This window comes from Mobula birostris, chromosome 26 (assembly GCF_030028105.1).
Source record: "Mobula birostris isolate sMobBir1 chromosome 26, sMobBir1.hap1, whole genome shotgun sequence".
Taxonomy (NCBI): Eukaryota; Metazoa; Chordata; class Chondrichthyes; order Myliobatiformes; family Myliobatidae; genus Mobula; species Mobula birostris.
The window spans coordinates 50,699,820-50,726,580 of NC_092395.1; the positions used below are offsets into that span (position 1 = coordinate 50,699,820).

Consider the following 26,761-nt stretch of genomic DNA (forward strand, 5'->3'; position numbering starts at 1 on the left):
TTGTTTGGAACTGTCTCTGTGTCCACGCCTTCGCTAGGTAGGTCCGGCCATTTGCCGCTACCTTGTGTTGGGAATCGTCTCTGTGTCCATGCCTTTACTAGGTAGGTCCAGACGTTTGCCGCTATCTTGCGTGGAGATCTGTATCTTAGTGTTCTGTGTATGAGTCTCAGCCCTACGTTCTGCTCCCAAGGAGGGGTCCCAGCTCTGTGTTCCATGTTCCTGTTCTCCTTCGACCAAGGCTCTGCATTCCTGTTCTCCCTTGATGAAGGCAAGGCTTCGTGTTCTCGTCCTGTCCATGTGCCTCGCCCAGTCCAATGCTGGGGTTCCCTCGTCCTGTCCAGGAGTCTCACGTCCAGTCCTGTTGTTACTCCTCGTCCTGTAGCCACGTCTTGTCCTCGCCTAGATCCAGGATCCGAGCCCGAGTCAAGACCCAGGTTCCGGGTCCCTGTCCAGTCTCTGGCTCGGAGTCCTTGTTCAGGTTCCTAATTCCTAGATCTTCATCCAGGTCCTGCTTTCCTAGTCTAGCCTAGCCCAGGCCCTGTATCCTAGCCTCATCCAGGTCTTGTGTCTTGTCCAGCGTTGTTTCTTCCCCACTTCCCTTGCTTGCTTGACATTCCTAGTCCTGTTCCTAGTACTTCATTGTCTGTCTCTTGCATTTGGGTCCACCGCCAGCGCCCCCCTTATGACAACTCATTCATCTGTGCTATCTTTCTGTTCTGACCTTCCCTAGCTCTTGGCACTAGCAGTAATCTGGAGATTACCACCTTGGAGGTCTTGCTCTTCAGCTTCCTTCCTAACTCCCTAAACTTACTGCGCAGGACCTCTACCCCTCTCCTGCCTATGTCATTGGTACCAATTTGTACCATGACCTCTGCTGCTCACTCTCCCCTTCAAGAATATTCTGCAAATGCTCAGAGACATCCTCAGCCCTAGCACCCAGGAGGCAACAAACTATCCTGGTGTCTTTTTTTGCTGCTGTAGAATCTCCTATCTGTCCCCATAACTGTCGAGTCCCCTATGACTATTGCTCCACCTGACTCCACCCTACCCTTCTGAGGCTCAGAGCCAACCACAGTGCTATTGGTCTGGCTGCTGCTGCCTTGCCCAGTTAGGTCATCCCCTCAGCAGTATCCAAAGGGGTATACCTGTTGCTGAAGGAAATGGCCACAGGGGACCCTTCTTTCTCCCTTTACCTCTCTCGGTGTTTACCCATCTACTCCCTGAATTCTGCACTCTGGGTGTAACCACCTGCTCAGAAATCATTTCTATCAATTGCTCTGTCTCCCAGATGATCCTAAGTTCATCCAGCTCCAACTCCTTATGAGTTGGAGTTGGCTGAACTTCCCACGGGAGTAGTCATCGGGGAGACCATCATATTCCATGAATTCCCACATCCTACAGGAGGAGCATTCCACTGCCATATCGGCCATCCTGCCCACACGGTACAATGGGCAACCAAGACCAAATCTTCTAACCTGCGCCTTTGGCCTCAGCCTCTTCTTGTAGAAGCCTGCTCTCACCGCTGGCCTACTTCCAACAATGGTTGCCCTGCTTGCCCCTTCTGAACTTTTATTTAATTCACAGTGCTCTACTCCTGATACTGATTGGACCTCTGGAAAACTTGTACATGAATAGGAGGGGTATGGAGGGCTATGGTCCCAGTGCTGGTCGATGGGAGTAGACAGTTTAAATGGTTTCAGCATAGTCTAGATGGGCTGAAGGGCCTGTTTCTGTGCTGTACTTCTCTCTGACTCTATACAATATATATTATTTTCTGTGGGTACTGCAAAAAGAGAGCAAAAATAGTGATGTAGTGCTCATGGCTTTGTGAACTGTCAGAAATCTGACGGTAGAGGGGAAGAAATTGTTACTAAAAGCGTTGAGTGTGGATCTTCAGGTGTCTGCACCTACTCCCTGATGGTAGTAACGAGAAGCAGGCCTGTCCCGTGTGGTGAAGATCCTCAGTGACGGATGCCACCTTCTTGAGGCATCGCTGTTTGAATGTATCCTCGAAGCTGTGGAGGCCAGTGCCCATGATGAAACTGGTCGAGTCTGCAGCCTTCTGCAGCTTTTTCTGGTCTTGTTTACTGGCCCCTCTCTACCAAACGGTGATGCAACCAGTTAAAATGTTCTCTATGGCCCATCTGTAAAACTTTGCTGATATATGATGAAAGACTGGATGAACTGGGCTTATACTCGTTGGAATTTAGAAGGTTGAGGGGGGATCTGATTGAAACGTATAAAATCCTAAAGGGATTGGACAGGCTAGATGCAGGAAGATTGTTCCCGATGTTGGGGAAGTCCAGAACGAGGGGCCACAGTTTGAGGATAAACGGGAAGCTTTTTAGGACCGAGATGAGGAAAAACTTCTTCACACAGAGAGTGGTGAATCTGTGGAATTCTCTGCCACAGGAAACAGTTGAGGCCAGTTCATTGGCTATATTTAAGAGGGAGTTAGATATGGCCCTTGTGGCTACGGGGATCAGAGGGTATGGAGGGAAGGCTGGGGCGGGGTTCTGAGTTGGATGATCAGCCATGATCATACTGAACGGCGGTGCAGGCTCGAAGGGCCGAATGGCCTACTCCTGCACCTATTTTCTATGTTTCTATGTCAAATCTCTTCAAACTGCTAATGAAATACAGCTGTTGTTGTGCCTTCTTTGTAATGGCATCAAGTTGTTGGGCCCTGAATAGATCTTCAGAGATGTTGACACCTAGGAACTTGAAGCGATGAGGACGGGTGTATGTTTCCCTTCCTGAAAGTCCACAATCAATTCCTGGGTCTTGAAGACGTTGAGGGCAATGTCAAGTATCTGTCATGACATCGGGAAGTCCCCACTCCTGCACACAAAGCGGGCCCCAGACGAAAGATATGTCTGACTATTTAAAATTCCGCAATTTCGGATGCATTTCCTTCCTTTCCTAAACTTTTACAAAGAGTTACAAGGCGCAGGCACAGAACGTCTTACAACAAAATACCGTCCCAGGATGAGACCAGAGTTTGCCCCTTACAAATGAAGAAAGAATTTAGCTGCGCATTTCTAGCTTGAAGAAACTTGTTCACTCCCTCTGTGAGTCTGTCCGTCCTTTCCGTGTCTCTCAGCAAAGCTATACTTGAAGCTTTGCAAATACATGTCTCATAGAACCATGCAAAACAGCGCTAAACACCATAAAACGTCTCTTACCCGGCAGTCCTTCATGAATCCCGCCAGTAGCCGAGACGATTAAAGGGAGGAAAGAGAATATTCTCATGACCTTTAATGATAATTCTGCCATTGGGAATGTAAGCGCCTTCCAACTGAGATCTCGGCGTCGAGGCAGAGGGCTGAGATGTTCTCGGCTCGCCCACAGGTGGACAGCATGTAGTCCGACAGCTACCGTCAAGACTGTAGAGTTTCCAGAAGTGTCTTACTAACACAGCCCTTGTGCAAGCAGGAACTTGCTGAGGCACACACCTTCGGAGGGCCCACCTCTGCATCGTCACATTACTCAGCCTGGAAGATGATATAAGCATTGATGTAGTGCCCCCCCCACCCCCAGCACAGACTGCCGATGGGGTGCAGCAGAAAGATGCCGCAGGTCTGGTCAGCGGAGTGTAATTGTGGCGGCGGCACAGGTATAAGGCAGGTCTGCATTTCGAAAAGAGAACGGAACAACACAGGAGAAGACAACTTCCATCCTACCCTCAAATTCACTTGGTCCATTTCCGACACCCCTCCCGCCTTCCTCGATCCGTCTACATCTCTGGAGACAAACTGTCTACCGACATCTTTAATAAACCTACCGATTCCCACGGTTATTTTGACTATACCTCTTCCCACCCTGCCTCCTGTGAAATGCTATTCCCTTTTCTCAGTTCCTTCACCTCCGCCATATCTGTTCCCAGGATGAGGCTATCCTTTCCAGGACGTCTGAGGTGTCCTCTTCTTCAAAAAGCGGTGTTTTCCTTTTCTCCAACATTGACGCTGCCCTCAACCGCAACTCCTCCATTTTCCCGACATTACGCTCATCCATCTTCCTGCTGTCCTAACAGGGGAAAAACACATAACTCTACGCAAGCCTCCGCATCCAACACATCACTTATTCCAACCCAGTTTCTGTCCTTCAACCAATCTCTAACCCATGCCACAATTTCCCTTGATTCAGCATCTTCTCATCTATACCTATTGAAGTCTTTTGGAAGTCGAAGTACACCACATCCATTCGAGGTGCAAGTCTCGAAGTCCAACATGCTGATACGGGATTTTGATTTGAAATGTTGACAATTCCTCTCCTCTCCCCTCCCACCCCCACCCCCACCCATAGATGCTGCTTGAGCTATTCAGGTCCTGCAGCAGATTGTTCGTTGCTCAACATGATCTGGTTAGCCTTATCTGCTCTTTTAGGTAAAATCTCAAACAATTCTCACAGATTTGTCAACTTTGAATTCCCTTTTATGTAACTCTGCTCATCTTGTGTCCCACTACCGGTAATATACCTAGTCATCACTCAGCCCAGCAACCTCTGCATACAGCACATCATTCTCCATCACTTCCTCGCAGCACAACCCCACATATTCCCCCCTTCTCCCCTTGCTCTCTGTTTTCCACAGGTTCCTCTCCCCTGTAGGAGATGTAACCCCTGACCCCATTCCTCCTCCCTCTCCAGCATTCAGAAATGTAAACAGGTGAGATAGAGATTCATCTATTGCACTCAATGCTCCCAATGTGGATTCCGCTACATGGCAAGATCAAATTCAGGCTAGGCAATCACTTTCCAGAGCATCTGTGCTCTGTCCACACCAGCCATCCTGAGCTTTTGGCAGCATAACAAAGTAGTGGAGTTGGCCCAATCCATCAGGGGTAAAGCCCTCCCTGCTAGTGAGAACAACTACACTGAGCATTGTTACAGGAAAGCAGCATCCACCATCAGGGGCTCCCACCACCCAAGTCATTTTCACTGCTGCCATCAGGCAGAAGGTACAGGAGCCTCAGGACTCACACCATCAGGTTCAGGAACAGTTATTACCCCTCAACCATTGGATTCTTGAACCAGAGGGGTCCACTTAATCTCACTTGCCTTATCAATGTTCCCAAAACCAATGGTCTCTTCATCTCATGTTTTCAATATTTATTGGTTATCTATTTATTATTACCATTATTTTTTTCTTTCTGTATATGCACAGTTTGTAGTCGTGCACACAGGCTGTCTGCCCTGTTAGCATGGTCTTTCATTGATTATGGTTATTGGATTTACTGAGTATAAAACATAGAATAGTACAGCACAGTACAGGCCCTTCAGCCCACAATGTTGTGCCGACCCTCAAACCCTGCCTCCCATATAAGCCCCCACCTTAAATTCCTCCATATACCTGTCTAGTAGTCTGTTAAACTTCACTAGTGTATCTGCCTCCACCACTGACTCAGGCAGTGCATTCCACGCACCACCCACTCTCTGAGTAAAAAACCTTCTTCTAATATCCCCCTTGAACTTTCCACCCCTTACCTTAAAGCCATGTCCTCTTGTATTGAGCAGTGGTGCCCTGGGGAAGAGGCGCTGGCTATCCACTCTATCTATTCCTCTTATTATCTTGTACACCTCTATCATGTCTCCTCTCATCCTCCTTCTCTCCAGAGAGTAAAGCCCTAGCTCCCTTAATCTCTGATCATAATGCATACTCTCTAAACCAGGCAGCATCCTGGTAAATCTCCTCTGTACCCTTTCCAATGCTTCCACATCCACAGAAAAATGAATCTCAGAGTTGTATATGGTGACATATATCTACTTTGATTATAAATTTACTTTGAATTCACCTCCCTATTCCTACACTGAACTGTCTGTCCTCAAACCTCTCCTCTGCCAAGATGAGGCCAAACGCAAACTTGAAGATCAATACCTCATATTCCACCTCCAATAATCGAATGGTAGGATCATTGAATTTTCCAGTTTCAGGAAACCTACACCCCCTGTGTTTCTTTCCCATTCTCACCGGCCCACCGTGGGTCTCTCTTCCTTGTTCACCTTTACCATTCCCCCCTTGCCCCCACATTACATAGATTTGCTATCCTTCCCCTTCCTGATTCTATCTATCCATCATCACCCACCTTATTTAGTTCCACATAAAGTCCCAGTCCAGCCTTACCCTTCCCTCTCATCTCTTTACACTTTTTCATCTCAGTCCTGATGCAGGATCACAACCTGAAATGCTGAACGTCCTCTTCCCTCTACAGATGCTGCTCAATCCATTGAGTTTCCCTGTAGTTTGTGGGGTTTTTTTTTTTTGCTTGCAGTACGCTTAGTTACCTCTTCAAAGAGCTCAAAAATTGGACACGATCTTTTACCAACCAGTTCATGTTGACTATCCTGATTAATCCCTGTCTACTTCTATGTGGAAAGATAGGCTGCTGATTTCTTCTGGCACTTTCTGTTTTGGTTATTAACATCATTAACATCTCCAATGTTTTTTATTAAGTTCTCAGTAAGCAGTGAGAGGTAGTGAGGTGAGGTAGCAACAGGAGGTACATACAGTGATGGAGTTGGACTTTGATCCTGTCTCAAACAAGGCCTCCAGCTTCATGAACAGTTCAGTCCAATCACACTAGGCAGTGATACTTGTAGATTCACCATATCCACTGGCAGTTCTTTGATCTTTCAAATAGTTATCCATCTCCATCTTAAGCATATCTAATGATTTGACTCCAGTACCCTTGGGGACAGAGAATCCCAGAGAGTTTCCACCCGTTCTAGATTTTCCCAATACAGATCAGATGGAAGGTGGGACTATTTGAATTCATTCATGTTTTGAATAGACGATGAAGCTAATGGAGCAAGCAATCGTTCTATGATTGGAATCGTAGAATCAGGTGGTGGTTGAAGCAGTCGATGTTGATTCCTTTCAGAAAATGATATTTTTGGACACAGAATATGCAATATGCATGCTAGAGCCACAGCTTGAGAGAAACTACTTTGAACCTAAAATCCCACTGCCCTGGGATTTTCTTTCTTCTGGTCTAAAAATAGAATTTAGATTTTCTAATTTATTTCTTTAGACAAGAAAAAAGAAGGAAGTCCCCAAAGAGAGAAAGAGTTTCTTTCTTCTGGTCTATGTCTGTTTTAGACTGAGTGATAGATATGAATTGTTACGGTTCGCTAACAACTCTATTTAAATAAGAAATGACAACAGGGAAGGTGGATAGAAAGTTAGATGAATGACTGTCCAGAGGATCAATCTCTCTCTCTCACATACACAGAATACTCCAGAATGGCAGATTAACCCACTGTACCCAATAGCTGACTGTGCACCATACGCAAAATGCTGAAGGAAGTCAGCAGCCCAGACAGCACCTACGGAAAAAAGTACAGTTGACATTTTGGGCTGAAACCCTTCAGCAGGACTGAAGAAAAAAAGCTGAGGAGTAGATTTAAAAGCTGAGGGTGGGGGGGTGAGAGGAGAGAGAAACACAAGGTGATAGGTGAAACTTGGAGGGGGAGAGATGAAGAGCTGGGAAGTTTATTGGTGAAAGAGACAGATGGCCGTGGAAGAAAGAAAAAAGGGGGAGGAGCACCAGAGGGAAGAGATGGGCAGGCAAGGAGATAAGGTGAGAGAAGGAAAAGGGGAATGGGAAATAGAGAAGGTGAGGGTTGGGGGGCATTACCAGAAGTTTGACAAATCGATGTTCATGCCATCAGGTTGGAGGCTACCCAAATGGAATATAAGGTGTTGTTCCTCAACCTAAGTCTGGCCTCATCGCGACAGCGGACATGGACATTTTGGAATGGGAATGGGAAGTGGAATTAAAATGGATGGCCATTGGGAGTTCCGGCTTGTTCTGCGGACAGAGCATAGTTGCTCAGCAAAACGATCTTCCAAACTACGTCAGGTCTCACCAATATAAGACAGACCACACCGGAAGTAGTGTACACAGTAAATGACTCAACAGACTCACAGGTGAAGTGTCGTCTCAATTGGAAGGACTGTTTAGGGCCCTGGATGGTAGTGAGGGAGGAGGTGTAGGGGTAGATGTAGCACTTATTCTGCTTGCAAGGGTAAGTGCCAGGAGGAAGAGCAGAGGAGAGGGACAAATGGATAAGGGAGTTGTGTAGGGAGCGACCCCTGAAGAAAGCAGAGAGGAGAGGGGAGGGAAAGATGTGCATGGTGGTGGGATCCCGTTGGACGTGGTAGAAGTTTCAGAGAATTATGTGCTGGATGCGGAGGCTGGTGGGGTGGTAGGTGAGGACAAGGGGAACCGTATCCCTGGTAGGGTGCCAGCAGGTTGGGGTAAGAGCAAACCTGTGTGAAATGGAAGAGATGCAGTTGAGAGCAGTGTTGATGGTGGAGGAAGGGAAGCCCCTTTCTTTGAAAAAGGAGGACATCTCCCTCATTCTAGAATGAAAGGCCTCAGCCTGAGAACAGATGAGGCAGAAACGGAGGATTTGAGAAGAGGGGATGGCGTTTTTACAAATAGCAGGGTGGGATGAGGTGTAGTCTAGGCAGCTGTGGGAGTCCGTGGGTTTGTAATAGACATCGATGGATAAGCTGTCTCCGGAGGTAGAGGCAGTGAGATCAAGAAAGGAAATGGAGGTGTCAGAAATGGACCTGGTGAATTTGAGGACAGGGTGGAAGTTGGAGGCAAAGTGGACGAAGTCGACAATTTCAGTATGGCTGCAGGAAGCAGCACCAATGCAGTCGTTGATGTAGCGTAGGAAAAGTGTGGGACAGTCACCAGTGTAAGCCATCCTACCAGGGATAGGGTTCCTCTTGTCCTCACCTACCACCCCACCACCCTCCATGTCCAGCACATAATTCTCCAAAGCTTCTGCCACCTCCAAGCACATGTTTCCCTCCCTCTCCACCACTTCCTGCTTTCTGCAAGGATCATGACTCCCTTGTTAATTCCACTTCCCAATCCCATTCCGATGTGTCAATCCATGGCCTCCTCCACTGCGTCATGATGAGGCCACACTTAGGTTTGAGAAATAACTCCTTATATTCCGTTTGGGTAGCCTCCAACTTGCAGGCATGAAAACCAATTTCTCAAACTTCTGGTAATGTCCCCCAACCCCCCTTTCTCCATTTTCCATCTACTTTTCCCTCTCCCTCCTCACCTCCTTGTCCGCCCATCGCCTCTGTCTGGTGCTCCTTCTCCTTTTCCTTTCTTCCATGGCCTTCTGTCTCTTTCACCGATCAACTTCCCAGCCCTTTACTTCATCCTTCTCCCTCCCGGTTTCACCTATCACCTGGTGATTCTCTCTCCCCTCCCCAACCTTTTAGATCTACTCCTCAGCGTTTTTTCTGCAGTTCTGCCAAAGGGTTTTGGACTGAAATGTCGACTGAACTTTTTTCCATCGATGCTGCCTGGCCTGCTGAGTTTCTCCAGCATTTTGTGTGTGTTGCTCGGATTTCCAACACCTGCAGATTTTCTCTTGTTTGTGAGCTGATTGCACACAGTGAGGTTCCTCCTGTCACGGACCACCCTTGCTGTTTGCAGTTCAGGCATCTGCTGTTGGATGGGTTTTTCAATTAACCAAACTAGGTGATGGTCCAGGGCTTCCTGACTACTGCTGAGGCTGCACTCATCCAGGTTGTTGGAGAGTAGTCCATTATACTTCTGTCTGTTGCTGCAATACAGAGGAAAGCCTTCTGGCAGCCATGCCACAATCACTACAGTCAGATCCAGATGAACAACTGGCCAACCACAGCCACCATGAAAGCAGTACTGTTGGAACAGACTGGATGATGTCTTGATTGGAGCCCCTGTCCTGCTGAGCCATCACTCATACAATGGGCTGGTGATTTGTTGCCCTTACATTTACCATAAGCTTTTACATTGGAAATTTAGATTAATTAAATATCCATCTGTGGTTGTCTGGGGGAACCTGATTCTTTGCTTAGTGTAGGTCAAAGATTCAAGGTATTCAGGGTAAAGTCCAGACAGCAGGCCTTTCAATGGGAGAATGTCAGATTTACCAAAATACCAGGGCCAGTGGATTAAACTGGGATTAACTGGTAGAGAAGGTGAGAAAGTGTGGGGATTAGCTGACGTTCCAATTTTCATGTGAAATGAACGGATTCCCAGAGAGGTAGAGCTGAGGACAGTGGATGGGGTGGCTGTGTTGTCAGAGTAAAATTCAACCCACAACAGTCTGCAAAAAGGAGTTAGAAGAGTTAGTGACATACTGTATGCAATCGGTCACAACCACGGATTCGGCAGCGCAGTAGATACGGCAACTGCGCTTGTGAATTTGCACATGTCAGCTAATTATTACTTCATCGTGATAGTATTTAATTCCATAATTGTTGTCATAGTGCTTCTCAAGACTTGGACAGAGCACAGCAATGCTTTGTTTTTGTTTGCATCGGCCTTGCCTGAGAAATTGGACTGTCGGGTCAACTGACTCTGAAGACTCGCGGTATTCGTTTAATAATTAGATGTTCTTTTCAGCTGCAGTGTAGGCTTCGTTTCCTGTCTGAGAGTTTTAGTTAACAGCCCTGCTTGGCCTAGTATTTATTGTGATATTTTCCCTTGAACACTGTTCATATTAAAGTTTTGTGAACTATCGACCTGCTTCAGTGTCTCTCACTCTGCACTTGGGCAATATCCAAATCTGGTGACAGTAATCAGGTTAAATTGTGATCTTCACTGGGACTAGAGCAAAGGAAACAATGAGAAATAGTTGCCGGAATGCCATAAATAACAAGAACTTTCAAGCTTGCTGAGACTCCTTTAGTACCACAAATTCTGGAGGACAAACTGTGAATTTTGGTGTGTGGTAGACTGTGGTGGGAGAAAGAGCTGTGGGGGTGTATTTCCAGAGTTGTAGTACTTCAACTCCTACAACTAGTTTGACTAATATCTTTCTCCCATCCCACAGTCCGTCTCCACTCCATATCTCCCTCCATTCCCTGACACCATGTGCATCTCTCTCTCTCTCTCTCTCCCTAATCTGCTGATTCTCCATTCAGTTGTTTACTCCTCTGAGTCACCTCTCGAATATCCAATAAATTCAGGAGAGGTATTTAGAACTCATTATGTTGTAACTGAGGTGAAAAGCATCAATGCAATCGGAACGCAATGGAGAAAAGAATAGGAGACGACAGTAAAGGCAAGGCTCTTTTGCCTGTCAAGTCTATGCTGCTCCTTTTGAAGAGTTCCCCAGCTATTCCCTGCTCTATCCCCAAAGTGTTAATTGAACTGCTTCTCCATGAAGCAGCTAGTTTTATTCACGTCCTCATGGCACTTCCCGTTATTTGACCTCTCAACTCTTCAAAGTAATACAGCAATTTACAGTACAAGTGACCTGGGTTCAATTCCTGCCATTGCCTGTAAGGAGTTTATACATTTTCCCCATGACCATGACCGTGTGCGTTTCCTCCCACAGGTCAAAGAGCTACTCGTTGGTAGATTAATTGGTCATTGTAAATTGTCTCGTGATTAGGCTTAGGTTAAATCAGGGGATTGCTGGGCCGCACAGCTCAAAGGGCTGGAAGGGCCTATTCTGTGCTGTATCTCAATAAATAAAAAAATTATACAGCACAGACACAGACCCTTTGAATCAACTCATCCATACCGACTAGGTTGTCTGCCTACCTGAGATAGTCCCACTTGCCTGCATTTGGCCTGTATCCACGAATTAAATGTCTTTTAATTGTTATAATTGTACCACCTTTACAGCTTCCTGTGGTAACTCGTTCACATACCCACCATCCTCCATATGGAAAATTTGCACTCGAGTCCACTTCAAACCTTTCCCCTCTCATCTTAAACCTACGTCATCCAGTTTTAGACTCCCTACTTACGTAAAGGACTTTGTCCACCCACCTTATCTACACCTTCACGATTCTATTCAACCATTTGAAACAATTTCTCATGAATACTTTCTTCTGCGCTCCCTGTGATTTCATAATTTCCTTATCTCGAAGGAGTGAAACCACAGTTTCTTCAGTCTACCCACCAACCTATAACCCTCATCACTAGAATGTTCTTCCCTTACTCTTTTTATAAAGTGCAGTGCTCAGAATCGAGCAAAATCTTAAAACACAAGTTTCTATTGTGCCTTTGGGGAACAAAAACATACAGTAATGGGGCTAGATGGGCAAATAGACTGAAGCCAGGTATTTGAAATAAGGGTAATTATAAGAACAGAAAACAGACCAAGTGAATGGCAAATTAAATTAAGGGATGTTCAATCGTGAAACAGTAGTAGAAATTTTCAGGAGACGGAGAAAAACAGTCTCCAAAAGGAGGACTTGTCACTGTGGTGAACTAAACAAATTACAGAAAACAACATATTCGGTTTGGCAACGCAGGTAGAGCTTAATTCCCAGATCCAGCAACCCGGGTTTAATCCTGACATCAGGTGCTATCTGTGTGGAGTTTGCATGTTCTCCCTGTGATCGCGCGAGTTTCTTCTGATCGTTTTGGTTTCCTCTGACGTCCCAAAGAATGAACGATTGGCTGCTGTAAGTTTAATTTGGTGAGGTGGGTGACAAAACTCGGGGAGATGATGCACATGTGAGAGAGAATAGGCTACAGGGAAATAAGGTAAGGAAATGGGACTGCTGAGAATGGTCTGAGGGCTGACAGATGTCATCAGAGGAAAATGAGTCATATGAACGCATGGATTGCCAGGTTTTGACAGATCTTGAAGAATTCATATTGTCCTTTATGCAAATAGTCAAAGGAAAATTCAAGTATTACCGGACATAAATTTGGTATAAAAGGAGAAAATTTGATTTATTTTTTTGTGAATGCACGTACATTTACGCAAGTAAATTGTTAATTACAAGAATACTTGTCACATTAAAACAATTGATTTGAATACTCAAGACATTAAACTATAACTACAGAACATTGGCAACTGCTTAAGCTTCTTATTAAGATAATGAACCATTTTTTAAATAAAGGTGTTGGTGTGTTCCTGAGGCATATTTAAGTCTGATATCATCTGGTTTTAGCAGTTATCAAAAGCCGTAGAGACTGGTTGGAAGCCCCTTTGTACATAGTTTCCTTGGCTGTTAAAAAAACAAGATGAAAGCAGGTTATTTATAAAGATAATAAGTCACAACGTAAATTTAGCTTCAGTCTAGGGTCTAGAAATAAAGAACATTACTCAAGTGCATTGAACACATAAGAAATTTTCACAAATGAACACAGAAATGCAGCATTGAATCCACCCGACCTTAAAATAATACCAAAAATTTTCAACGTCAACAAAGTTATTATCAGTCTCCTCGCCACACGCCATGGAGGTGCTAATATAGGGAACTGTTTGAAAAGTCAAGGTGGGAAGCAGGTATAGAAGAGGATAATGTGAACACCACAAGTAGGAGATGCAAGAAGATATCAGGAGTGTCACATTACCAGGCTAATAAACTCCCTTGCACAGCAGCTTCCAGGTACACTGTGGTCACTCACCTGAGCTATACAGATATCAACCCCCAATGGAAATGGAACACCTTGAACACAGGATTCCTTCCGTCACACAGCCTGATTGATTGCCATTCAATATTATGGTTGATCTGACCTTTGCTCTCAACTCAGTATTCTTGCCAGGGACCTGGTGGTGTGTAACCTAATGACTTAATGACAGGAGCCTTCAGTGAATTGTAAATCAGAATCAAATTCAGGTTTAATATCACTGGCATATGTTGTGATATTTGTTGTTTTGTGGCAGCAGTACATTGCAATACATAATAAAAACTGTAAGTTACAGTAAGTATATGTGAGTGTATGTGTGTGTGTATATATACACACATACATACATGCACATATAAAAAACTAAAATAAATATGTAGTGCAAAAAGAGAATTGGAAAAAGGTAGTGAGAGAATGTTCATGATTTCAATGTCCATTCAGAAATCTGATGGCAGAGGGGAAAATTTATTCCTGAATCATTGAGTCTGTGCCTCAGGCTCCTGTATGTCCTCCCTGATGGTAGCAATGAGAAGAGGGCATGTCCTGGGTGACGGGAGTCCTTAATGATGGATGTAACCTTTAACTTTTTTGAGATATAATTCCTTGAAGATGTACTGGATGCTGGGAAGGCCAGTGCCCATGATGGAGCTGACTGAGTTTACAATTTTCTGCAGCTTATTTTGATCCTGTGTAGTGCCCCTTCCCCAATGGCAGACAGTCAGAATCCTCTCCATAGTACGTCAGTAGAAACTTGTGAGTGTTTGATGACATACCAATTCTCCTCAAACTCCTAATGTCATGCCTTTTTTGTAATTGCATCAATATGTGAGCCCAGGACAGATTCTCAGAGACGTCGACATCCAGAAACTTGAAATTGCTCTCCCTTTCCACTTTCTGGCCCCTCATCGAGTGTTCCTTTATCTTTCTGGTCCACAATCAATTTTTTGATCTTACTGACATTGAGTCCAAGGTTGTTGCTGAAATACCCAAGAAACGGGCACTGATACCTGAGATGGGCCTCTATTTAACAGCTTGTCAACTTGAAAATGATCCTTTCACCCCTAGACTTGATTTTCTGTCTGTCAATCTACTTGTGCCCTTAGCTTGTTCAAGTGGCCTTTTCTGTGGCAACCTGTTGAAAATACTAGTGGCCTTCCTTTATCCATTGTGGGAAGCTGTATGACAAAATAATCCACATGTGCTCCTGCACAAATGAACTAGTTGCTTTACTGTTGACCTGACAGAAGGTGCATGCAAGCACTGAGCATTGCAGCAGAGATTAGGATGAGCAACCTCCCCCCAGGTGGACACTGTCACCTACTGGTCACATTACCCAAAGTACATACAACACTTGGCACAAGATTATTACTTCAGTACCAAGCTCAATCCAAGTCATTCAAAGTTCAAAGTTCACAGCAAAATTTATTATCAAAGTACAGACACATCACCACATAAAACCCTGAGATTCTTTTCCTGTGGGCATACTTAGCAAATCTACAGAACAGTCATTGTAAACAGGATCAATGGACAACAAATTGTGCAAATGTAAATATAAATAAATAACGAGCATGAAATAACAAGATAAAGAGACCATCGGTTGTGGAAACAGCAGAAATAGAATGAGTGTAATTATCTCCTTTTATTCAAGAACCTGATGGCTGTGGGATAGTAACTGATCTTGAACCTGGTGGTGCAAGTCCTGAGGCACCTGGGCCTTCTGCCTGATGCAAGAAAAGAGCATGACCTGGGTGGTGAGGATCTTTGATGATGGATGCTGCTTTTCTATAGCAACATTTCACATAGATGTGCTCAATGATTGGAAGAGTTTTACCTGTGACATACTGGGCTAAATCACTATCTTTTGTAGGATTTTCTGTTCAAAGCCATTGATATTCCCATACCAGGCCGTAATGCAGCCAGTCAATACACTTTCTACCACACATCTGTAGAAGTTTTTGATAACGGAAAAAAAGACGCTGTTGTGCTTTCTTTGTAATTAAATTTGTCAATGGGTCAAGGACAGGTAATCTGAGATAATGACACAGAGGAATTTTAGTTTACTAACTCTAACAGGTTGTGCATCACAACCTGGTATGGAAGTTGTCCTGTCCAAGACCAGAAGAAGCTGCAGAAGATTGTGATCACAGCCCAGCACATCACACAAACCAATCTTCCATCCTTGGACTCACTTTACACTGCACGCTGTCGGAGCAGTGCTGCCAGGATAATCATGGACATGACCCACCCAGCCAACACACTTTTCGTCCCTCTTCCCTCTGGGAGAAGGCTCAGGAGCTTGAAGACTTGTACAGCCAGATTTGGGAACAGCTTCTTTCCAACTGTGATAAGACTGCTGAATGGATCCTGATCCGGATCTGGGTCGTACCCTCCAAATATCCGGACCTGCCTCTCGGTTTTTTTTTTGCACTACCTTACTTTCTATTTCCTATTTATGATAAATAATTTAATTTTTTAATATTTACTATCGATTTGTACTCCAGGCAGCGCGAAACACAGAATCAAATATCGCTGTGATGATTGTACGCTCTAGTATCAATTGTTTGGTGACAATAAAGTAAAGTGATGTATCCACCTCTGGCTCATGGACCTCTGATTTCCCTCTGCTGAAGTCCACAATCACTTCCTTGGTCTTATTGACATTGAGTGAGAGGTTGCTGTTATTACACCACTCAGCCAGATTTTCAATTTCCTTCCTGTATGCTGATTCATCACCACCCCTTTGATACGGCCCACAACAGTGGTGTCATCAACAAACTTGTATATGGTGTTGGGGCTGTACATAGCCACACAGTCACAGGTGTAAAGAGAGTAGAGCAGAGAGCTAAGCACACATCCTTCCTGTGCTGATGGAGATTGTGCAGGAGATGTTTTAGCCAATCTGAACTGACTGGGGTCTACACAATGGGGGAAATCCAGGATCCAATTGTGCAAGTAATATTGAGGCCCAGCTCTTGGAGTTTACTGATTAGTTTTGATGAGATGATAATCATAGTCATAGTCATACTTTGTTGATCCCGAAGGAAATTGGATTTTGTTACAGTTGCACCAACCAAGAATAGAGCATAAATATAGCAATATAAAACCACAAAAAATTAAATAATAATATGTAAATTATGCCAGGAAATAAGCCCAGGACCAGCCTATTGGCTCAGGGAGTCTGACCCTCCAAGGGAGGAATTGTAAAGTTTGATGGCCACAGACAGGAATGACTTCCTATGACGCTCTGTGTTGCATCTCGGTGGAATGAGTCTCTGGCTGAATGTACTCCTGTGCCCAACCAGTACATTATGTAGTGGATGGGAGACATTGTCCAAGATGGCATGCAACTTGGACAGCATCCTCTTTTCAGACACCACCGTCAGAGAGTCCAGTTCCATCCCCACAACATCACTGGCCTTACGATTGATGGTATTGAAAGCTGAGTTGTAATCAATAAAGAGCATCCTGATGTATGCATCGTTGCTGTCCAGGTGTTTCAGGGTTGTGTGAAGAGGCAATGAGATGGCATCTGCTGTAGACCTGGTGCTTCGGTGGGCGAATTGGACTGTATCCAAGTCGCCACTCAGAAAGGAGTTGATATGCTTCAACACCAGCCTCTCTAAACACTTCAATTCTGTGGACGTAAGTGCCACTGGCGATAGTCATTGAGGCAGGTTACCACACTCTTCTTGGGCACCTGGATGGTTGAAGCAGGTGGGTACCCCACACTGCCGGAGTGAGAGGTTGAAGATATCTGTGACTACACCAGCCAGTTGGTCAGCACAGACCTTCAGTACTTGGCCAGGTACTCCATCCAGACCAAATGCTTTCCTTGGATTCTCTCTCTTGAAGGCAGCCAGCACGTCATCTTCAGGGACTGAGACCAAACGATCATCAGGAGACATTGGGGTGTGCAATTGTTCCTCCCTGTTCTGGTAGTCAAAGCGAGCATAGAAAGCATTGAGCTCATCTGGAAATGAAGGCTCTGCGGTCCCCTAAGTCGCAAGGTTGTGGTATTCAAACCCTGCCACAGTTGTCGAGCATCCCTAGAGGAACCACTGTAGCTACGCATGATGTAGATGTTAGAGATGCAAAACCCATAAAACAACATCTGTATCGAATGAACAGGGAAAAATGTGAACTTCCTGAACAAGAAATTAAGTATATGTTAGAGAATGATATTGTTAGATATTCTAATTCCAATTGGAGTTCACCGTGTGTTATGGTGCCTAAGCCAGACCGTAGTATTAGGTTTTGTACGGATTACAGAAAGGGGAATGCTGTGACAAAAACTGATGCATATCCAATCCATAGGGTAGATGATTGTGTGGATAAAGTTGGACAGGCCAAATTCCTTACAAAAATTGATTTGTTAAAAGGTTATTGGTGTGTTCCATTGACGGATAGAGGTAGAGAGATTTCAGCATTTGTAACCCCATCTGGGTTATATGAATTTTATGTTCTTCCATTTGGGATGAAGAACGCACCAGGTACTTTTCAGAGGATGATTAATAGTGTGATTCAGGGATTAAAAGATACAGATGCCTATATTGATGATTTAGTTACTGGAAATAATACGTGGAAAGCACATATTATGGTGGTGGAGAAGTTATTTGAGAGACTTTCAAAAGCTAACTTAACTATTAACTTAGCTAAAAGTGAATTTGGTCATGTCACAGTGACTTACCTTGGTTATGTTGGGGATCAGGGAATATTAGCACCTGTTCAAGCAAAAGTTCAGGCAACTTTAGAAGTACCCACTCCAACTGGTAGAAAAGCTCTCAGAAGATTCTTGGGTATGGTAGGATATTACAGAAAATTTTGTAAGGATTTTGCAAACATTGCTCTTCCATTAACTATTGAAGAAAAATGAAAAGTTTGTTTGGACAGAGTCTTGTCAGGAGGCATTTGATAAATTGAAAACTATAATATGTAGTCAACCTGTACTTAAATTTCATTAGCTGTAGATGCTAGTGATGAAGCTGCAGGAGCAGTGTTACTTCAAAAAGATGATGGTGATGAAGTTGATCGTTCGGTAGCTTATTTTTCTAAGGAATTTAATGCCCATCAAAAATTATTCAACAATAGAGAAAGAGTTGTTATCTCTTGTTTTGGCTTTACAATGTTTTGAAGTGTATGTTGGTACTCCTCATAAACCACTCACAGTTTATACCGATCACAATCCGTTAGTGTTTTTGAGTAAGATGAAAAACAAAAATAGAAGATTATTAAATTGGAGTCTAATGTTACAGGAATACAATATCTTGATCACTCATATTAAGGGTAAAGATAATGTGATCACTGATTGTCTGTCTAGATGTTAAATGTACAATGAAAATTTGTTTTTTATGGAGTGATATTTTAACATTTGTGACACTAGCTTGTGTACATTAGCTTGTAAACGGCTGAAAGATAAGACTATATATATTGTGTATTTTGTAAATTTTTACCTTTGTATTTTTTTTGGATAAATTGTTAAAATTTTGTTCTTTAAGAGACGAACATTTTTTTTGGAGGGAGGTGTTACATGCCTCAAGGAGATCTGTTTTTTTGTGAGAATGATATAATAGTCTTTTGGAGGTCACCCGATGTGATTTTCCCACCGATGTGAGGTCATGTGATGACATGTGCACCATGGGTATATAAGGGTAGATCCCAGACGACACAGTTAGTCTTAGTTTGTAGATTTCCAGGTAGAATGTGCTGTGTCTCCGTTTCTGTTGCGTGTTTCTTTTTGTGATGCAGTTTCATTTTTGAAACGGTTGTGCGTTCTGTTGCAAGATAGAATATTATTGGATGGAAATTTTTGCTAGATGTGCTGATGTACCTTATTCCAGCAGTAGAAGGGAGAGTGTAGACTTTATCGAAGTACAGGACCCGAAGGTGAGAGGAGTCAGCATCATTCAGCAGTTTAACAAAGGATCGACCTTATTGAGTCTTCGTTGGAGGAGAAGCGCCCTGCATCGAGATAACTCTTGCCAAAAGAGATTTGCTCTCTCTAAAAGAACTTAAGGTCAGTTGGTTTAAACTGTTTATTTACTGCATCATGAATCCTTTGGACAGAACCAGCAGGAAAGTCGCGCCTATGAAGAAATCCTTCTCCACAGAAATCTCTCCCAATTGAACGTATAAATCTGTTGAACTTTCAACTTTACCATTTTAAGAACTATATCTGACGTTGCCGCTTTAAGAACTGTTTTTGCATTTAATGCTTTAAGAACCAGTGCCGAGTGACGATTTGTTGAACAGCTGCATAACGGTTAACTTCCGGTTAAGGTTTTCGTTTGTATTTTCCTTATCGTTTATCCATGTTTAATAAATGTTTGGTTGTTTTTATATAACCTGTCTCGATTGCTATTCATTGTTGCCGGTTACGTAACAAGACCAGCTGGCTGAGATTCTCACTGACATCTTCAACATCCCCCTGAGCAGCGCCGTCGTTCCTACGTACTTCAAGGCCACCACCAAAATTACTGGCAAATGTCATGAAATTTGTTGTTTTGCGGCAGTACTATACGGCAATACATAATAATAAAAACTATAAATTACAGTAAGCATATGCAAAAAATATAATTCTAAAATTTCAGATGGGTTCCAAGATTCCATTATTTGATCCTCATAAGCCTTCTTGGTAGCACAAGAATGGTAGTATTGATTTCCTTTGATCTGTGCATTCAACTGTTGACTTACTGCCTGCATTTCATAATAGGCCTAACCTAGCTCTCAGCTGGCATTTCTTGATATTCATGTGGCCATTTAATATATGGAGTAATGCTTTTTGCATCATTATGATCGTTGATCCAACACAACTTTTCAGCAAGATGTCATATTTGACTGATTAATAGCGTCTGCTTCTTTCACCTACCCAGACCACCCTCAAATCATTCCTTGAAAAAAGGATCTGCAACTCCTCAAATTTGTCCGTCTTTGAACTTGCTCAACTTTATCATCATATTCATACCTGGATCATCTCAAGTTTCTCCTGGCCTACCTGGCAAAGTCATAGACATGCTAACCACTCTAACCATGTTTCTTTTCCATGCTTGTATTTCAGAGTGAAATTATAACTCTGAAGTCTGAACAGAAATATTTGCAGCCATGATCTCTAATGTTCTACTTGAAGATTTACTCTAGTGCAGGGTTTCTCAACTGGGGTTCCACAAGAGATCGTGATTTAAAAAAAACATCTTTTGCGCTTGCAGTTGCGGGAAGTGACCGAGCAACCCAATTAGCAATCTCGTTAGAGGTCTCTCAGCCCAGTATGACAGTGCGCAGTAGAACTCTGTTTATTTGGTTGAATCCATTCTCAGTTTTTGATGCGAGATAGGGGAGGCCGTTGATAAATTGAGAGGAAAGGATGGTAGGCATGAAGTGTGTTTTACAAGCATTGAATGGACTTGCCTAACCTGGGCTGTGATGTCAGCCTCTCCCTACCAATTTACCTTCCCCAATTTCCCCTTACGTGCTACCGGACTGACTTATGGGAGCAAACAAACTCTACTAGTGCAGGAGAAAATTGGAGGGAAATTTTCATTCTAAAGAAGGAATTCTTATAAGCTGCAACTCAGCAGAACATATTACCCAGAAAAAGAAAAGTCACACATTTGGTGAGAACCTAATAATGCCAGATGTAAAAATATAGCTGGTGAAATGCTAGGACAAGATGGACTACAAGAAATTGAAAAGTTGCACTCTCAAATAGTACAGTAATTTGAATTTTGAATTTATTTAAATCTTACATCCATCCCACAACATGAGGGAGTAAAAATCTTTACGTTATGACTCCATCGCAATGCAAAGACATGCAAATTCATAAGTCTAATGGCTGGTAGGTAGAAGCTGTCCCATAGCCTGTTGGTCCTGGCTTTAATGCTGCGGTACCATTTGTCTGATGGAAGCAGCTGAAACAGTTTATAGTTCGGGTGACTAGTGTCCCCGATGATCTTCCAGGCCTTCTTTATGCACCTGCTACTGCTGGAAGTTCACGTCCACAGAATCATTGGGCTGTCCGCACCACTCTCTGCAGTGCCCGGTGATCAAAGTTGATGCAGTTCCCATACCAGGCGGTGACACAGCCAGTCAGGATGCTCTCAATTGTACCGTTGACGTACTGATGACACGTCACATGATGCTGAAGAGGTTTTGTGTGATTAACTGAAAAACAACAGCTTCTCTATCCAGGTTGATGAGTCAACAGATTTCACCAGTAAATGTCATGTTGTAGCATTTGTAAGATTTGTAAATGATGGTGAAATTCAAGGAAACATTTTCTGTTGCAAAGAGCTGCCCATAACAAGTAAAGGCCAAGATAGATTTAATGTTTTGTCTTCACACCTGGAAACACAAGGTCTGTCTGGAGGAACTGTGTTGGCATCTGTACTGATAATGCCCCATCAATGGTTGGCTCCATGAAAGGTTTCATTTCTCTTGTCAACGAAAAGCAAATCCTGACATTGTCATAACACACTGCTTTCTTTACAGAGAGGTACTGCTGTCAAGAACTCTTGGAGATGAAATGAAAAAGAGTTCTGGATGATGCTACAAAAATAGTTAACTTTATTAAACAAAGACCAGTTCACATGAGAATATTTGAAAAACTGTGTGAAAACCTGGACAAAGAATACAGTTGAACAAGTCTCTGCAAGGTCCTGGAGAAAATGTTTTGACTTCAAGTGACAAGATTCATGGATTTAAAAGGAACTGAACCTTTGGAAAAATCATGTTGCAAAAGGAAATCTTGAAATGTTTCCACTGCTGCTTAGGATTGAGAGTGAGGAAAGATATCAGAAAGTCTAGAGTCTTATTGAAAACCACCTGGAAGAACTGTAGAACAAAATTGAACAGTATTTTTCCTCCCAAGTATTTTTCATCACAAGTGTATGACTGCATGAGGGACCCTTTCTCTAAATCTTCTGCTCAGCCCGAGAACTTGACTTTAAGAGAAGAGGAAGAACTTTGTGAGCTGCGGTTCAAGATGAGATTTACTGACCTGCCCCTAGACAGGTTCTGGATTTCTGTGAAAGAAGAGTACCCTGCCAATCATAGGAAAGCAATGAATATTTTGCTGCAGTTTTCAACTTCTTACATGTGTGAGCAAGCTTTTTCTTGTTTAACAATCATCAAGAGCAAGAGTAGAAATCAACTCATTTCTGTTAACGGTGAAATCTGTTTGTGCTTATTATGTTTGTCTTATCAGTTTTTAAAATTAATGAAAGGGAAGGCAAGATTAATTTCGAGAAAGGTAATCTAAGCTTAACTATCTGTTTTTTTTTCAAGAAAGGTTGGCTAAAATTTCATTCTGTACTGAAAAGAGCATCAACAATCATTTTTGGATGATCACTTCTACAACTTACTGATCATGCTTCGGGCAGGTGGGGCTCATCAGCCTTGGACGGCAGCCCGCCTAGGAGAAGGAAAACTCTGATTTCAAACCTCCGCTGCCTTGCAGCCATACCCACCCATGGGAAAGGGTTGGGAGTAAACCCTGAGGAAGAAATCTGGAGCTGGGGTCCATAAGGCAGTTTGATGTTATTTACAACTTCACTCTGGCAACCTCTGTGCCAACACTGGTGCCAAGCTGTACTGGCACTTTCCCTTGCCTTGGACTACATCACTGATGTGGAGAGGGGGAACCCGCTGCATGGGCAACAGCTGATTCTTCAAATCTTCCCGCCCAGTCTTGCACCTTGGAAAGGCCACAGTCCACTAGGGCCGCAAACCCATGATCCCCTGGGAACGATGGCTGCCTACTACTACTGATCATGTCAACGTACCATGAGCTATAGATGTAATTTTTATGCAGAGGTTCCCTAAGGCCTGAAAATTATTTCAAGGGATCCTCCAGGGCAAAAAGGTTGAGGAAGGCTGAGTTAGTGAACCCTCTACAATGAATTTTCTATCCCATGAGTGCAATTGCTAATAGCACTCTAAATTGGGGCATTTTGTTTCCACTGATGGAAATGCCATGGTTTCAAATGTGATTCACATGCCAGGCTGTACTAGGGCAGCCCTGATGTTAGTAGAGAGCTAGTTACCTGTAAAATGGCAACCTTTGTAAAATTGCACACCACCATATCAAATGCTGGAGAATGAGATTCATGGGGACGTACTGATGGGAGCAGATTTTGTTGGGAGCAAACATTAACCCATTGGCAAACAGCCACCTGCGATGCAAAGGTTTGTTAAGAACTCATTTCATGGGACTGTGAACACCAGCGCTCTTCTTTCAAATTTACTGCATGATTTGCTGCAAGAAGTCAAAACTCATCCCTAGGAAGCTCCTCAGAACTTCTGTACCACTGCAAGTTTTCTTGGGCTTGGCTTAACACTTCCAATGTATAAACCAAACTAAGAGCAGACCCCCTGATTGGGATGATTCATTTGTCCGCATTCATCTTCCTAATGTGACGATATCCTGAGTTATTCATTATGGACTCTGCTTTTAAGAAAGAGAGAGAGAGAGCATGCAGCTGTACAGCACAAACAACTTGTTATTGAGAGAGAGAGAGAGAGAGAGAGAGAGAGGGGTGAAGACTGCTCACAGTTTGTTTGGGATTTTTGCAAGGACACTGCCAGCTTCTGAGTTCCTACAGAGAGAGAAGGGAGGAGCTACTTGATGGACAGCTGGTGTTCAGCACGACAGTATTTAAACCAGCGTAGTTGCTTGTTTCACAGGACACGCAGATGCACTAAGGTGTGGTGAAGTTACCACTATTCTGTTCAGGTGTCCATGAGTGTGGGACTGAGGATTGATCTTGAGGGATCGATCTGTGATTATTAGTGCATGAAAGAGCAACCCTGTGGAGTCTATCAGTGTGTCTAACCTTTGCCTGGGTTGGTAGACTATCACTTGAAGATGGTCAAGTTTGGCTAACTTGGAAGTTTCGGAAGACAACGGGAAGAATCAATGGCATCGGCTTACTCGGACAGCCACAACACCTCTCTCTCTCTCCATCACTACTCAACTCAATACCATGAACTGAATTGACTATACCTATACCATCTAAAGACTGTATCATTTATCACCTGGGCTGGGAAAAGTTTGGGAACTTTATTTACTCACTTATATATGCCTGAACTTTGCTAACCTGTTTGATTTATCTGAATTTATATTACTGTATTGCATAGTTACTAATAAACTCCATTAGTTAACAGCAATACCAGACTCCAAGCTGTTTTCCATTCCTGCTGGTTCTTTAACCCGTTACAGGGTACGTGACACTGAGTTTCATCTGTTTCTTTCTGAAGCTGTTTCAGGAGATTGGTATTTGTATCAACAAAATGTGTCAAACAGTAGTGAGCTGTCCACTCTATCTATTCCTCTTAATATCTTGTACACCTCTATCATGTCTCCTCTCATCATCCTTCTCTCCAAAGAGTAAAGCCCTAGTTCCCTTAATCTCTGATCATAATCCAGACTCTCTAAACCAGGCAGCATCCTCGTAAATATCCTCTGTACCCTTTCCAATGCTTCCACATCCTTCCTATAGTGAGGCGACCAGAACTGGACGCAGTACTCCAAGTGTGGCCTAACCAGAGTTTTATAGAGCTGCATCATTACCTCGCAACTCTTAAACTCTATCCCTCGACTTATGAAAGCTAACACCCCATAATCTTTCTTAACTACCCTATCTACCTGTGAGGCAACTTTCAGGGATCTGTGGACATGTACCCCCAGATCCCTCTGCTCCTCCACTCCTCCACACTACCAAGTATCCTGCCATTTACTTTGTACTCTGCCTTGGAGTTTGTCCTTCCAAAGTGTACCACCTCACACTTCTCTGGGTTGAACTCCATCTGCCACTTCTCAGCCCACTTCTGCATCTTATCAATGTCTCTCAGCAATCTTCGACAATCCTCTACACTATCCACAACACCACTAACTTTTGTGTTGTCTGCCAACCCATCCTTCTACCCCCACATCCAGGTCGTTAATAAAAATCACGAAAAGTAGAGGTCCCATGTAGAGTTTAAAAGTAGTTGGAGAAGCATGGGGGAGATTGGTGTGAACAGATTCTGGATTACCATCTTACACAATCCCTCAATGTTGAGTACTTGACTACATGTTCCGTGGGTTCTGAGAAGGGCTGATGAGGTTACAAGCACCACAATAGTTGAACCAGGAAGTATTTAATGAGTTATTGAAGAGGACTAGGTTTCATACACAACTTCTGCTATTTCTCTTGATTTCCTGTGTAAACAATGTGGCCTGTTCGTTGGAATGAGCTGAGTGTAATTAGAGGGTCTGCAGAGAACAGTGGCCTAGGAGAGGAATGTTGGTTCACTTCATCTACAAGCACATTTACAAGATCTTGCAGACATGGTGTTGGTGGTACCTCTTATGTTTTGAAGTGCTTGCTATGGCAGTCCATGTCTCTCAACCATGTAATCATTGCTACCTGGTGGATCATGAGTTTTTTTGCCAAGTTTGTCTTAATCTGCCAATACCTTTTCTCTGAGAACTGAAGGCTGCAGTTGTGCACTGGAAACAGTGATGAACTTTATCACTGATATCTGCCTTCACTAAGATCTAGCAATCAAGGTTTGAAAGTAATCATACTTTGCAGGGCCTTTGTTGGCCTTTATTGACAGAGGCTGGTTTTGAGGAAGCTTCATATGAGTAAATACCTTGAGTAAGCTGCAACTGGTCTAATGACCTGGAGTTCAGCCTCCAAAAGTCAACAGCATTTTACAACTCAAAAACCTTGGCACTGCTGTCAAAGTCAAGGAAATTTAACAATTTCACATTCATTCTACAGATCAGCTCCAGTTCAGAAGGAAGTTTGCTGGCGGTGAGTTGGAACACTGCAGCAAGAAAGTTTAATAAATGTTGAGGGTGATGACACACCTTGCCCAGGACTGAGATTGGACCCAATGATTGCTTGGCAGAATTGTGGCTTACCTCAAAAGTAACAGTGACATGTATAATTGAACCAGATTTCTGAGGACAGCCAAAGCTTGGCAGAATTGTGGCTTACCTCAAAGGTAACGGTCATATGTATAATTGAACCAGATTTCTGAGGACAGCCAAACTTAGGAAGCATTCTTCACAGTTCCTTTCATTGACAGATGAAGACTTTAGTTGGGTCAGAGTTGGCTGGTGAGGTGACTGATATCACTCCTTGCATGTTTTTCTGGTGTTGTCACATGGTGATCATTCCTTTTAGGCCTTTATCACCCAGTTGCACTTGCATACGCAGACATGAAGTGTTCTGAGAGGCTAGTGAAACATTATCACCTCCTGCCTGAGAGGCGACTTGGATCCGCTCTGATTTGCCTATCAAAGCAACAGGTCTACAGCAGATGTCATCTCACTGGCTCTTCAATCAAACCTGGAACATCTAGATAGCAAAGTTGTATACATTAGG

The 26,761-nt window shown here is 43.5% G+C and overlaps 2 protein-coding genes across 6 annotated transcripts in view; both read right to left on the reverse strand.

Annotated features, from left to right (window-relative positions):
• The window catches only part of LOC140188076 (disintegrin and metalloproteinase domain-containing protein 10), a 157,418-nt gene extending 153,494 nt beyond the window's left edge, over positions 1-3,924 (reverse strand). The window contains exon 1 of one of the 2 annotated variants that reach the window (XM_072244021.1): positions 3,866-3,924. Coding sequence is in view for 1 of the 2 variants with exons in the window: in XM_072244020.1 (XP_072100121.1) it covers positions 3,186-3,276 (91 nt within the window). In the remaining variant the exon portion in view is untranslated. Of the gene's footprint in view, positions 1-3,185; positions 3,351-3,865 lie in introns of those variants that run through there. The other variant, XM_072244020.1, reaches the window with a different exon arrangement.
• An 8,763-nt stretch (positions 3,925-12,687) lies between these two features.
• Positions 12,688-26,761, reverse strand: part of LOC140188152 (scaffold attachment factor B1-like) — a 98,141-nt gene continuing 84,067 nt past the window's right edge. For 2 of the 4 annotated variants that reach the window (XM_072244142.1, XM_072244139.1), the window contains one exon: positions 12,688-12,991. In XM_072244142.1, the coding sequence (XP_072100243.1) occupies positions 12,931-12,991 (61 nt within the window). In that variant the 3' untranslated portion in view covers positions 12,688-12,930. Of the gene's footprint in view, positions 12,992-18,231; positions 18,251-26,371; positions 26,735-26,761 lie in introns of those variants that run through there. The other 2 variants (XR_011883228.1, XM_072244141.1) reach the window with 2 other exon arrangements.